Consider the following 12,280-nt stretch of genomic DNA (forward strand, 5'->3'; position numbering starts at 1 on the left):
CCGAAGACCAGCCAAACCGAAGACACATCTACAACGTCAGACAGAAATTGAGGTTTGAACGGTCAGAGGGAAGGAACCCTATACAGCAGCTTCTGCACCAGGCACAAGCACGTGGTTACCTTTACTGGTTTGAATCTGACGAAGACACATCGGAGGTAACTCATTTGTTCCTTGTCCATCCTGATTGTGCTGATATGATTTCGTCTTGGCCATCTGTGATTTTGATCGATTCAACGTACAAGACAAACAAGTACAAGTTCCCACTGGTTGAGATGGTTGGGATGGCTCCAACGAACCAGAACTTTCTGATTGGTTATGCAGTCATGAAGGATGAGACGGCTGCGAGTTACCGTTGGGTGTTGGAAAAGTTGAGAAACTACATCGGCCCAAATGTACAGCCATCGGCCATCGTAAGTGATTGTGAGGGAGGTCTTTTTGCCCCTATAGCGGAGCTGTTTCCGGAGTCGAGCCATTTACTGTGCACATGGCACATCAACAACTGCGTGAAAGTCAAAGCCTACAATCTTTTCAACAAGAATTTAGTAACAGCAGAGACATTGGTAAATGGTAAGTGGCGGAAGATCATGCAAGCTACCACAGAGGCAGAGTACGATCGAGCCTTGGAAAACTTCAAGGATGCGTACAAGTGGTGCCCGCCAATCGTAGACTATGTGATGCACCAGTGGGTACCTCAGAGGGAAAAGTTTGTCAAATATTGGACGAACCAAGTTCTTCATTTTGGGAACACTACGACATGCAGAGTCGAGAGCGCTCATAGAGCTTTGAAGGACTGGATTGATTCTTCCACGGCTGCTCTGGATACACTGTTCGAGAGAATAAACAAGGCTATTGATACTCAGAGGAACGGCATCAAGAACTATCTCGAGGACTCCAGACGACGACATGGCATGTTGTATGGCCATTTCATATTTAAGATTCTCCACGGTCGTGTGTCACACCACTGTTTGGGGTTGATTCTGAGCGAGTATACCAGGATGAGGGAGTTGGGCGATGAAGTGGCTATTCGGTGCGGATGTGCTATATCAATGACTCATGGATTACCTTGTGCATGCACCATTCACCGCGTAATTACGCAAGACAGGGCGTCGTTACATGTCGATCAGGTTCATCCATTCTGGCGGACGCTCGTTATCGAAGAGCATGCTGTTCCGCATACGGTTCACCGTGAACAGGAGGAGTTGGAGCAGTTTCAGTTGATGTTTGACCAAGTGTCCTCCAGTCACCCTTCGATCATTCGTAGTGCTACACACATACTTCATGACATGTTCAATACATCGTGTTTGGATACCGAGGAACCGGAAGGGGTCGAGCGACCTAGGGGTCGACAACCACGGCGGAACAAGAGTGCGTTTGAGTACATTCGCGGTCGTGGCCGTGGCCGTGGCCGTGGTCGTACATCCTCATCAAGTGGCAGCCAATCATCGTCGTCGGTGAATATGCCCGGCACCGGTAAGACATTCGACTTCAATTTCTTTTGTTGACTGTTTGATTAGTTTACTGTTGACTTGTTTATTGTGTTTATTGATGTGTGTAACAGGGAGAATGGACATTGAACATTTTCCATATAAGGACAGGATCCCTAATATCATGATGCCATTCTTGGACGGGTGGAATGATGTCATTGCAGATGGTAACTGCGGATTTCGGGTTGTGGCGGATGTGTTTCAAATGGGTGAAGACAACTACGGTTTAGTGCGGCAGTTGATGTACAGTGAAATCGCATCAAACCGAGATGTGTATGGCCATGTGTACGGCGAGGACTTGGATAGGTCTCTGCAGCGTATCCGGTGGGGAGGGGGACCTTGCGGTCAAAATCATTGGTTCGATGCGCCACTTGATCTCTTTGCCGTTGCAAACATCTACAAGTGTGCAGTCATGCATTTCGGCCTTGGTTTACATAGTCGAGCCTATTATCCATGTACAACGGTTCTGCCCTTGTGTTCGCGCGAGACCGTCACCAGACCGGTAAGGGACGTTGCTATTGGATTTCTTGGGCCGTCATACAGACATTTTATCCGATTAGACATGTCACCCGATTTTCCGGTCCCACATATCATACCGAAGTGGTATGAAATTCGTAGAGCAAGCGTGGAGGGTTGGGATGCTTTGTACCATGCTCGCGTGCAACAGTGGAACAATTTAATTGCCATGTAGTTTTTGTTGATGTACACCTACCTTTTACTATGAGGCCTTGTATTGTCAATACTATGTCATTTCTATGTGTTCATTTTTAAAAGATAATGTTTCATTTTAAAAACTAACAACAATAATTTCACAATATTACAAACTAAAAAGATAATATTGAATTTTAAAAACTAAGAACAATAATTTCAAATATTACAAACTAAAAAGATAATGTCTAATTTCAAATATCAGTAATCCCTCTGTGACGCCCACTGCCACTGCTCAAGGGTCCGTTCCAGATCGTCAATAACAGCTCTGCCTGATGCACTCGTCATGCAGTCCCTTTCCTCAAAAAGTCGGTGTCCCAACTGCATAATCTTGCCCATCCACTACACAAAACAAAAAAACATGAAACGACGTATTATACATATATATATTAAAATAAGATAACAACAAATAAAAGATGAGACGTACCGCATAAGAGGCAGTGGCAGGTGGCACATCGTCATCATCTGCGTCGTCGATGTCTTTGATCAACCTCGGGTGCGAGTGCCGGATGTACCATTCCATGTAGTGCTGGTCACACATGGCAGTCACCCCACTTGGCGGCCGCTGCAGCTCCGCCGTCCATAGGCGGGCAACCATCGGAAACTGCTCCCACATGGATATCATGTTTGCCGGCCATTGGACGACGTACTCCTTCGACGACGCAGATCGTACCGCCTTACTGGGCCATGCCGGTGGAGGTGGGACAACTTGGACAAATCCAAGCTCGCGAAGACAGCGCTGCGGCATGTACGCCTCTACGATCTCGCGATACTGAATCAGTCCGGTGTAGAGGGTCCTGGGTACCCTATTACTAGGGTTCTGGCCGAAAGGCATCCAGTTCACCTGCACATTATTTAAAATCAGTAACAGTCATAAAATAAAGCATCAGATTGTAAAAGTAGAAATAATTTAATCACTGTACCTCTAAGGGGGACATCCTGTCAAGCGATAACCGTATGGAGCGCAGGCGGTCAACGGACTTCTTCTCGACACGCGGACTCCACGCACAGGCACGTGGCTGGCCATCACCAATGGGAACCGGGTCGCGGTGTGGTCGAAACGCAGGAAAATACTCGTATATCTAGGTCTGTAACAACGTCAGACATCCAGTGATACCTGCTGCATCAGCCCGGCTCGAGAATCCTAACTGGCGATACAGATACGCCAGCGTAGCCGACCCCCAAGAAAACTGGCCTACTCTGTCGGGCTCACACGCGTCAACTATGTCGCGTGGCCTGAGCTTGTTCCCGCTCTTATCCGGAAACAAGGTACACCCGAGAAGAAGAAAAACATATGCAGCCAGCTGTGTGTCCTGCGTCCTACGTGCCGTAGGGTGCAAACATCGCTGCAAGACGGCTGAGATCTTAACGCCGCCGTGATCCCACACACCAAGTGCCGATGTGTACAGCGCAGCCCTATCCACCGCCAACAGCTCCGCTAGTAAATCTGCCTGATCCGCATCAGTGACGACAGATGCTCGGTTTCCCTCCACGGGAATCCCAAGGATGGCCTCGACGTCATGCAACATGATCGTCATCTCACCGAACGGAAGGTGGAACGAGTTCGTATCCGGCTGCCATCGCTCAACGAAAGCCGTGATCAGCGTCCAGTCAATCCTGTCGTGCATGGTGGCAGGAAGGTGACTCACTCTAGTGCCCCTCAATCGCCCGACCATCTCGCTCTCCTCCGGCCAAGCATCAGCCCAGCTACACAAAAACCTACAAGTCTTTTCCCGGGTTTGGCATTTCAAAATGCCTGTATCCAAAGCCCTCTCCTGGTCCTCCCAAATACGGGTAGCGATGTGTCCTAAAAAGCTAGGAATCACACTCCCGTCTATAGGTCCCCCGGCCACCTCACCCCTCACCATCCAAGAATCATTAACGGCCCTCGACCGTTTTCTGCTACCCGCAGACACAGTGGACGCAGATGATGTGCCAGATCTACTAACAAACCTACCATCTCGACCCTTACGCACATCTACCCTATGCGTCTCATACGTATCATCAAGCCTCTGACTGAATGGACCGTAATCATCATATGGTCCACTCTGATCGTCGACATCCTCATCTGCATCTTCCTCGTCCTCGACCTCCTCCTCCTCCTCCTCCTCATCATCATCATCATCTTGATCGTCCGCAGAACAGTGCACCCGTTCTCTGCGGGCCGAGGCCGAAATACCACGGGATCTAACGTGTCTGGGCCCCGAGCTCTCCATTGAGTAGATCGTACTCCTCACGACGTCAATACTCTTCCCCGCACCAGGTCTAAATTGCGATGCCTAACTCCAAGTAAATAACGAAACATAATAACGAAAACAAATTAAAAAAAGTCGAAAATAAACACAAAAGCAAATAAACAAGTCACGGAAATAAAATTATAAACATAAAAAATATAAATATATACAAGACAATATACATATAAACATAAGAAATATAAACATAAACATATACCAAAAACAAAAAATATAAACTACAAACAAAAAAAAAAACAAACATAAACAAAAACAAAAACAAAAAATATTACCAAAAACAAAAAATATAAATACAAAAAAGGACGAAAATAAACACAAAAGCAAATAAACAAGTAACGGAAATAAAATTATAAACATAAAAAATAAAAATATAAACAACACAATATAAATAAAAACATAAAAAATATAAATATAAACATAAAAAAAATATAAATATGAACAAAACAATATACCAAAAACAAAATATATAACCAAAAACAAAAAATATAAACAACAAACTAAAAAATGAAAAACATAAACAAAAACAAAAAATCAAAAATGCAAAGAAAAAACCAAAAACAAAAAACTAACAAAACTTAAAAAATTTAAAATTGCAAAAACTTAAAAAAAGAAGAACATCAAAATTTTAAAGAAAATTTATAAAAAAAAAGGGAACTTATAATTTTTTTACATACAAAAATATAATTAAAAAAAAAAAAAATACATAGGAACATAAAATTAAAAATTAAAACTAGATACAATTTTTTTTTTTAAAAAAATAGAACATAAAATTAAAACAAATAAAAAAACAAAATTTTAAAAAAAAAAGATAAAAAAAAAAGGGAACATACAATTTAAAAAAAAAGAAAAACAAATTTTAAAAAAAAAAAAAAATTCGAAAAAAAAATTTAAAATTAAAAAAAAACAAAAAAAAAATTTAAAAAAAAAAAAGAGAAGGAGGCGCCTAGGCAAGACGCCCGTACGGTGGTGGCGGCGCCTAGCCCAGACGCCACTACCACGGCCGTGGCGCCTAGCCTATGCGCCGCCGCCGTGGTAGTGGCGTCTGGGCTAGGCGCCGCCACCATCGTATGGGCGTCTTGCCTAGGCGCTTCCTCCGTGGTGGTGGCGTCTCGCCTTGCCGCCCCACCGTCGCCGGAGGTTTTTTTTTTAAAAAAAAAAATTACAAAAATTTAAAAAATTACCTTCTGGCCGGCAAACCGCCTTCCGCCCACCGCCGGTGCCGCCACTTCCTTGCCGGGCCGCCTCGACATAGCTCTGGAAATAATTTAGAGAGAGAAAGTGGAAGTAGAGAGTAGAGAGAGAAATTGTGTTTTTTAGTTTGAGGGCACAAGTGTCATTTCACTCTTATTTTGTGGGCTTTATGTAGGAATTTGCGGGCGATGTTTAACAGTTCACTTAATTTTGTGAGTTTTAAGCATGAAGTGGATGGATGGACTAGACATATTATTTTAGTTTATGTTCAATTAATTTGGATGATATCTTGGTTCCATGTTTTGCTAAAACTTGAGACAAGTTTAATTTTAAGAGCAGGAGTATGATGTGGATCAATTAAAGGCATCATGATTAAAGTTTAATTACTTTCTTTAGTTTTGCTTGAGTCATTTAGTAATAGTGAGATCGGGTGGCATCAATCCAAAATTTACACTTTGTTTAAAGATTTAGATGTTTATGAAAAATCTGTATTTTTGTACTTTAATAAGACATAATTAAGATATTCACACTTTCTTAGGGATAATTTTAAGGTTAATTTTATCATTCAAAATCCTAGTTGGCATAGGAAGTATGCCTATAAATATGTTTATTTTCATTAATAATATTTAGAGAGTTGAATGATAAAATTTTTGTTGATAAGCTTTAATTTTGCTATCATAGGTTAAGGGATTTAAACCAAACACAAACCACGACTCTTGTGCATCTTGTTGACTACGATTGACAAGAAACCCTCAATTCATGCAAGAGTTGAGATCTATCTTAGTTACTTTTTATTGGATCTACTTAGCCTAATGCAAATAACTGCCATCTTACAAATATCAAAACAACTAACAACTAACAACTAAATGCCAAACATGGCTTTATTCACTTAATACACTACAAACTCTTAAATGGACCTAATTCACACTAATTTATTGTAGACCACTAATATAAGAGACACTATGGTTGTTTTATTAATAAAAAAAGTCACTATATTAAAATAAAGGTTATTATGTTGAAATAAAAGTCATTGTGGCATTATAAAGGGTATAAGAGGCTATTTTATTTTTGTTAATGAAAATTTTTGTATACTGGTCAATATAAATAATAAAGGTTACTACGTTAAAATTAGGGTAACTATGTTTAACATAACGTCGTATTTCAGATTCACAATAATTTAAACGTTACACAAGTTTTAATAAAAGTAACTATGTTAAAAATTTATAAAGTGTTACTAAAATAGAGTATGTTGACATTATTATTGTTCACATGTCATTCTTTAAATAAAAATTTTCCCGCCTAAATGCAACAATGATGTCATATTTTTATTTTTACTTTTTTAATTTTTAATTTTATTTAACCATTTTCAATACTTTTGAAATTTGAATATTGGAAGTTTCTACGTTACAACTACTACCTCTCAATTTATCCTAGGATTTTGAAACAAATTTAAATAGCACACTAATAAATGATCTCCTACAATGAAATATGTATTAGGCGATGTTGAATAAAAACTATATCATAATTTTAATGAAAATCTAAAACTTTAAAATAACAAATATATTTTTGTACAAGGTGCACAATTCTTATTTAAATGTACAAATTACAAAAATGAGTTTTATATAAATTGTGCATCGCATGGGTTCTAAGCTAGTAAGATTACTATGTTAAAATTAGGGTCACTATGTTCCATACAACTTCAATTGCGTCCGTATAAATCTCGTGTTTATTGTGGACCAAGTTTACGCAAGATTTTTTGCTTAATAACATCTTAAACCCATCTAATTCTAAACTAAATATAACTAAAATAATTATAAAAAAAAAAATAGAGATTAAGTGTCAAAACTAATTTAGGTCAATGTACATCCCTAATTTCATAATCAATCCGTCACATAAATTTGGCAAAGTTTGGCAAATTTGTGTACTCCGTATTGATATACAAAAACGGAAGCAAGCTAAGTGTAGAATGAGACGTAATTAGAAGCAAAAGTCTTTAGATTTGTCCAAATCATTCTCTTCTTTACTTTTTCTTACTCGAATTTCCAAATTATTAAAGTAGCCAATGATGCCTCAGTCATAGCTCATCATCACACAAATTACCTAAATCAATTATTTACTCTTTTTTTCTTTTTCTTTTTTTTTTTAAAAAATTTTTCCTCTAAAATTTAAAATAATTAGAGCAACATAAATCACTGAGTTGAAAGAAAAAATTCACTGACATTACAACAGGGTATCATATCGACATCATATCTTTATCAATTACTCAAAATTATAATTTTCTCCAAAAAAAAATGAAATTTATTTTTTTAAAATTAAGAATTTTAATTTTATTTTAAATAAAAAAATTTAAAAAAAGCTCCCACACTCGCTTTCTTAACACTGATAGGAGTAAACAAAAGCTAGTGGGACCCAAAGATGCCCCTCACATGGCCAGGTTTACATCGAAATTCGTAATTCCCAAAATATCCTTCAGAATTCCCAACAAATACCCTTAAAAATCTCCGTAATTTCCAACAAAGTATAAGGGTAATTTCGGAACACACGTACTTTTTTGTTATTTTGATTTTTGCAGAAGGAGCTCTCTCATCGAAACAAGTGATAAGGACACATGCATGTTATGCATTTGGACTTTACCTATTTCAACGGTCAAGATTCCTTCCCACAATTTCCACGCTCTCCACGCTCAGCCGTCCGATCTTTAACACTTTTTTAACCATGATTAGTTTCTTTTAACCATGGTTGAGTTCAAAGTTAACCTCCTGCCTCCTCCTTCTTCCTCTGTCTCTCTCTTTCTGCCTTAACACTCTCCTTCTCTCACAGTAGAGAGAGAAAGTTTTTAGAGAGAGAAAGTCCTTAGAAAACCTTAAATTTTCTTTCTTTAATCTTTTTTTTTCCTCTGTTGTAGATTATTTTCAGAGAAATCAATTTTTCTGGGTCATAATTAATTTTTTTTTTCTCATTTTGTAAAATTATTAGATCTAATTTCTGCAATCATTTCCTTCTGATTTGCTTAAAAATGATGACTTTTTAGCTCAAAAAAAAAAAAAAAACCCACAAAAAAGACTTCATTTTTATTATGTTTTTCTTAAAGTAGATCTGTTTTTTTTCTTCTTTTTTAAACATATGAATTTAGAAAAAGGATGAATTATTTCCCAGAAGAAGTATTAGAGCATATATTTGATTTTGTAACTAGCAACCAAGATCGAAACTCAGTATCATTAGTATGCAAAACATGGTTTAAAGTAGAAAGAGAAAGTAGATCTCAAATATTTATAGGAAACTGTTATGCAATTAACCCAGAAAGATTAATAGGAAGGTTTCCAAGATTAAGGGTACTTACTTTAAAAGGAAAGCCTCATTTTGCAGATTTTAATTTGGTACCTCATGATTGGGGAGGTTATGTTTACCCCTGGATTGAGGCTCTTGCTAAGGGTTGCCCTTCACTTGAAGGACTTAGGTTGAAAAGAATGGTTGTTAGTGATGAAAGTCTTGAACTTTTGTCTAAATCTTTTCAACATTTTAAGTCTCTTGTTCTGGTTAGTTGTGAAGGCTTCACTACTGATGGTCTTGCTGCTATTGCCTCCAATTGCAGGTATATTTTCATTTATGTTTTACATTTTTGTTTTTATTTGGCATTTACATGTCCATTTCCAGCTGTGAAACTTAATTTTGTGTAGTAAGTGAGTTAAATGGGAAAGTAGTTGCTGAAGGGGTATTTTTATATTACTAATTTAAAGAAAAATGAGACTGGAAAGATTAATTTAGATTTTAAAAATGGGATATTTGATTTAGTAATTTAGTGAAAAAGGAAATAGTTGGAAATAGAAAGGGCAAATCAGGAAATGAAGATCTAAGGAATTTTAGAGGAAGAAGCAAGTAAAAATATGCAAGTTTGACTTTTTTGTATGGTATCAGTTTTTATGCTTTGGCATCTAAGGTGGGATGAGTAATTGTGGGGAAGTCAGCTGATTTGCTTAGTTAATTTAGGAATCTAGGTGAAAATACTATTAATCTGAACTTGTTCTGTTGGAAATTAGGAGCATAAATTTCTTTCTTTAGATCTTATTTTAATTGTGGTAGTTGAAAGTAACTTTTGGAACCGGGCCTTTTTTTTTTGGTGAGATGATGCATCCAATAGAGTGGGACATTCTATTTGAGAGTAAAGGGTTTAGCTTTTCTTCGCGATTTTGTTTCTCCTACTGTATTGTTTTTAGATCGAATATACCTTCTTTCTACTGTTCTGTTATGCATATTATATGCTGAGGCTTTGGTTCGATTGATTGAAAGTGGCTTTGTGAGTGATAGTTGAATAATAGTTGCTAGTTTTATGATTTTTTGTGGTATCACTTTTTGAGAATTCTTAAAATGATGCCCTCAAAACATTGATTGAAGAAATAAAGATGATAGGGCAAATGCTTTTTGAAGAAAAAGATGTGAATGTTAAAGATTGCTTTAGTTTTGGTTGCTCCTGTTGACACTTCCTGCACTTTAGCAAGTTCAGTTTCGTGAAGGCTAGTAGTCGAGCAGCTTAGTGGATGGGTGAAAGGAGAACATAGATCTAGGGCAGTGGAGGGGAAATGTGTAACGATATATAGGGGACTGCAAAGGAACTCAAGAGTGTTTATATTATTATTTGCAGATTGGCCTATCATTTATTGTATGCATACTCTTTTGAGATTGGTATCATTTAGCTTCTGCCCATTTTGATTCCTCTGTGTGCTGAAGTTGATCTAACTTTAAGCTTCTTTATTATTGAAGATGAATTGTTATGAACACGAAAGGGAAAAGTTAAAAGTTATATTCTGATTTTGTGCTCCATTATGCTAGGAACCTGAGAGAGCTGGACTTGCAAGAAAATGAGGTAGATGATCGCAAGGGACATTGGCTAAGTTGCTTCCCTGAGAATTGCACATCGCTTGTGTCCCTCAATTTTGCATGCCTCAAGGGAGAAGTCAATCTGGCATCGCTTGAGAGGCTGGTAGCTAGGAGTCCAAATCTTAGGAGTCTCAGGCTTAATCGTACTGTTCCTTTTGAGACCCTTCAGAAGATCCTTTCAAAGGCACCTCAATTGGTAGACTTGGGCACCGGATCCTTTGTTCATGATCCAAAGTCTGAGACCTACAGTAACCTTATGACTGCCATATCCAAGTGTGAATCAGTTAGGAGCTTATCAGGATTCTTGGAAGTTTCTGATCGCTGTCTTCCTGCTATTTATCCACTATGCTCAAACCTGACCACTTTGAACCTAAGCTATGCACCTGGAATTAGTGGGTTTGAGCTGACACAGCTTATCCTTCATTGCAAGAAACTCCAACGCCTGTGGGTATGTTCCTTGTCAAGTTTTCAACTTTTGCATAGTTCATTGCTCGATTTATTCAGGTGAAAAGAAAAAAAAACGGTTGGAAAACTGATTGCTTCAATTTATTCAATTCCCATGCGTATACTACGTACTGTATTGTGTTTATTTTCAAGGAATTTTTAGTTCTTTTTTGAGGATATTTCTTTGACTTGATATCAGGACTATATTAAAGTTAATACAGTAGTTTTTTAGTTTTTGTTCACTCATAGACTTGTCTAATTCTAGGATATTTATTCCATGCAGATATTAGATTGCATTGGAGACAAGGGGCTTGCTCTTGTTGCAGATACTTGTAAAGAATTGGAAGAGTTAAGGGTTTTTCCTTCTGACCCATTTGCTCCTGGGGAAGCTGCTGCTGTCACTGAGGAAGGGCTTGTTGCAATTTCAAGTGGCTGTCCTAAGCTCAACTCTGTCCTCTACTTCTGCCACCAAATGACGAATGCCGGATTAATGACCGTGGCAAAGAACTGCCCGAATTTCATCCGATTCAGATTGTGTATCCTAGATCCAATAAAACCCGATGCAGTCACCGGGGAACCTTTAGATGAGGGTTTTGGGGCGATTGTTCAATCGTGCAAGAGCCTGCGGCGGTTATCAATTTCAGGACTTCTGACTGACCAGGTCTTCCTGTACATTGGTATGTATGCCAAGCAACTACAGATGCTTTCTGTTGCTTTTGCTGGAGATAGTGATAAGGCGATGATTAATGTGTTGAATGGGTGCAACAAGCTCCGGAAGTTAGAGATTCGGGATTGCCCCTTTGGAAATGCGGCACTTCTAACTGACATCGGGAAGTATGAAGCAATGCGATCCCTTTGGATGTCGTCTTGTGAAGTGACCTTGGGGGCTTGCAAGTTGCTTGCGAGGAAGATGCCACGGTTAAATGTGGAGATCATCGATGAGAATGAGCAAGGGGATTTCAATCTCGACGATGACAGGCAGAAAGTAGAAAAGATGTACCTATATCGAACTTTGGTTGGGCCGAGGAAAGATGCACCAGAGTTCGTATGGACCTTGTAGTTTGTATCTTTAGTATGGATTATTTTTCCCCTGCTTATTATCATGCTGTTGTATTGCTGTTTTTTTTTTTTTTCCTTAGGCAAACTGGTTTTTGGACATGTAGCACATTATGGTGAAGTACTTTCCCCAATTTGATGGAAAGCCTAGTATTTTGTGTCTTTTATACGGAGTATGATTTGGCTGTTGGTTAAGAGGCAAACCGAACTGAACTAAATTGTATTACTAATTCTAATGAGCACGAGTTGAGCAAAGCCTTATTGAGCTTA

General features: G+C 38.5%; 3 protein-coding genes across 3 annotated transcripts; 2 read left to right on the forward strand and 1 right to left on the reverse strand.

Moving 5' to 3' along the window:
* The first annotated feature begins 1,162 nt into the window (after positions 1-1,162).
* Positions 1,163-2,279, forward strand: LOC110727225. The gene is made up of 2 exons (XM_021906792.1): positions 1,163-1,470; positions 1,559-2,279. The coding sequence occupies exons 1-2, from the start codon at positions 1,218-1,220 to the stop codon at positions 2,173-2,175; spliced, it is 870 nt and encodes a 289-aa protein (XP_021762484.1). The 5' UTR covers positions 1,163-1,217; the 3' UTR covers positions 2,176-2,279.
* Positions 2,280-2,349: 70 nt separating this feature from the next.
* On the reverse strand, positions 2,350-2,912 carry LOC110727227. The gene is made up of 2 exons (XM_021906793.1): positions 2,620-2,912; positions 2,350-2,534 (listed from the first exon to the last, which is right to left on the reverse strand). The coding sequence occupies exons 1-2, from the start codon at positions 2,815-2,817 to the stop codon at positions 2,394-2,396; spliced, it is 339 nt and encodes a 112-aa protein (XP_021762485.1). The 5' UTR covers positions 2,818-2,912; the 3' UTR covers positions 2,350-2,393.
* A 5,508-nt stretch (positions 2,913-8,420) lies between these two features.
* LOC110727228 (protein AUXIN SIGNALING F-BOX 2-like) lies at positions 8,421-12,280 on the forward strand. The gene is made up of 3 exons (XM_021906794.1): positions 8,421-9,227; positions 10,463-10,958; positions 11,238-12,280. The coding sequence occupies exons 1-3, from the start codon at positions 8,776-8,778 to the stop codon at positions 12,012-12,014; spliced, it is 1,725 nt and encodes a 574-aa protein (XP_021762486.1). The 5' UTR covers positions 8,421-8,775; the 3' UTR covers positions 12,015-12,280.

Source organism: Chenopodium quinoa, unplaced genomic scaffold (genome assembly GCF_001683475.1).
Source record: "Chenopodium quinoa cultivar QQ74 unplaced genomic scaffold, ASM168347v1, whole genome shotgun sequence".
In the NCBI taxonomy this organism is placed as follows: domain Eukaryota; kingdom Viridiplantae; phylum Streptophyta; class Magnoliopsida; order Caryophyllales; family Amaranthaceae; genus Chenopodium; species Chenopodium quinoa.

What these genes read in the sequence shown, in the direction of transcription:
- LOC110727228 (XM_021906794.1), top strand. Translation starts at nt 8,776, where the DNA reads ATGAATTATTTCCCAGAAGAAGTATTAGAGCATATATTTGATTTTGTA. An exon ending in GCTATTGCCTCCAATTGCAG is followed by an intron (nt 9,228 to 10,462) that starts GTATATTTTCAT and finishes CCATTATGCTAG; the next exon opens with GAACCTGAGAGAGCTGGACT. An exon ending in AGAAACTCCAACGCCTGTGG is followed by an intron (nt 10,959 to 11,237) that starts GTATGTTCCTTG and finishes TATTCCATGCAG; the next exon opens with ATATTAGATTGCATTGGAGA.
- LOC110727227 (XM_021906793.1), bottom strand. Translation starts at nt 2,817, where the DNA reads ATGATATCCATGTGGGAGCAGTTTCCGATGGTTGCCCGCCTATGGACG. An exon ending in CTGCCACTGCCTCTTATGCG is followed by an intron (nt 2,535 to 2,619) that starts GTACGTCTCATC and finishes TGTTTTGTGTAG; the next exon opens with TGGATGGGCAAGATTATGCA.
- LOC110727225 (XM_021906792.1), top strand. Translation starts at nt 1,218, where the DNA reads ATGTTTGACCAAGTGTCCTCCAGTCACCCTTCGATCATTCGTAGTGCT. An exon ending in GGTGAATATGCCCGGCACCG is followed by an intron (nt 1,471 to 1,558) that starts GTAAGACATTCG and finishes TGTGTGTAACAG; the next exon opens with GGAGAATGGACATTGAACAT.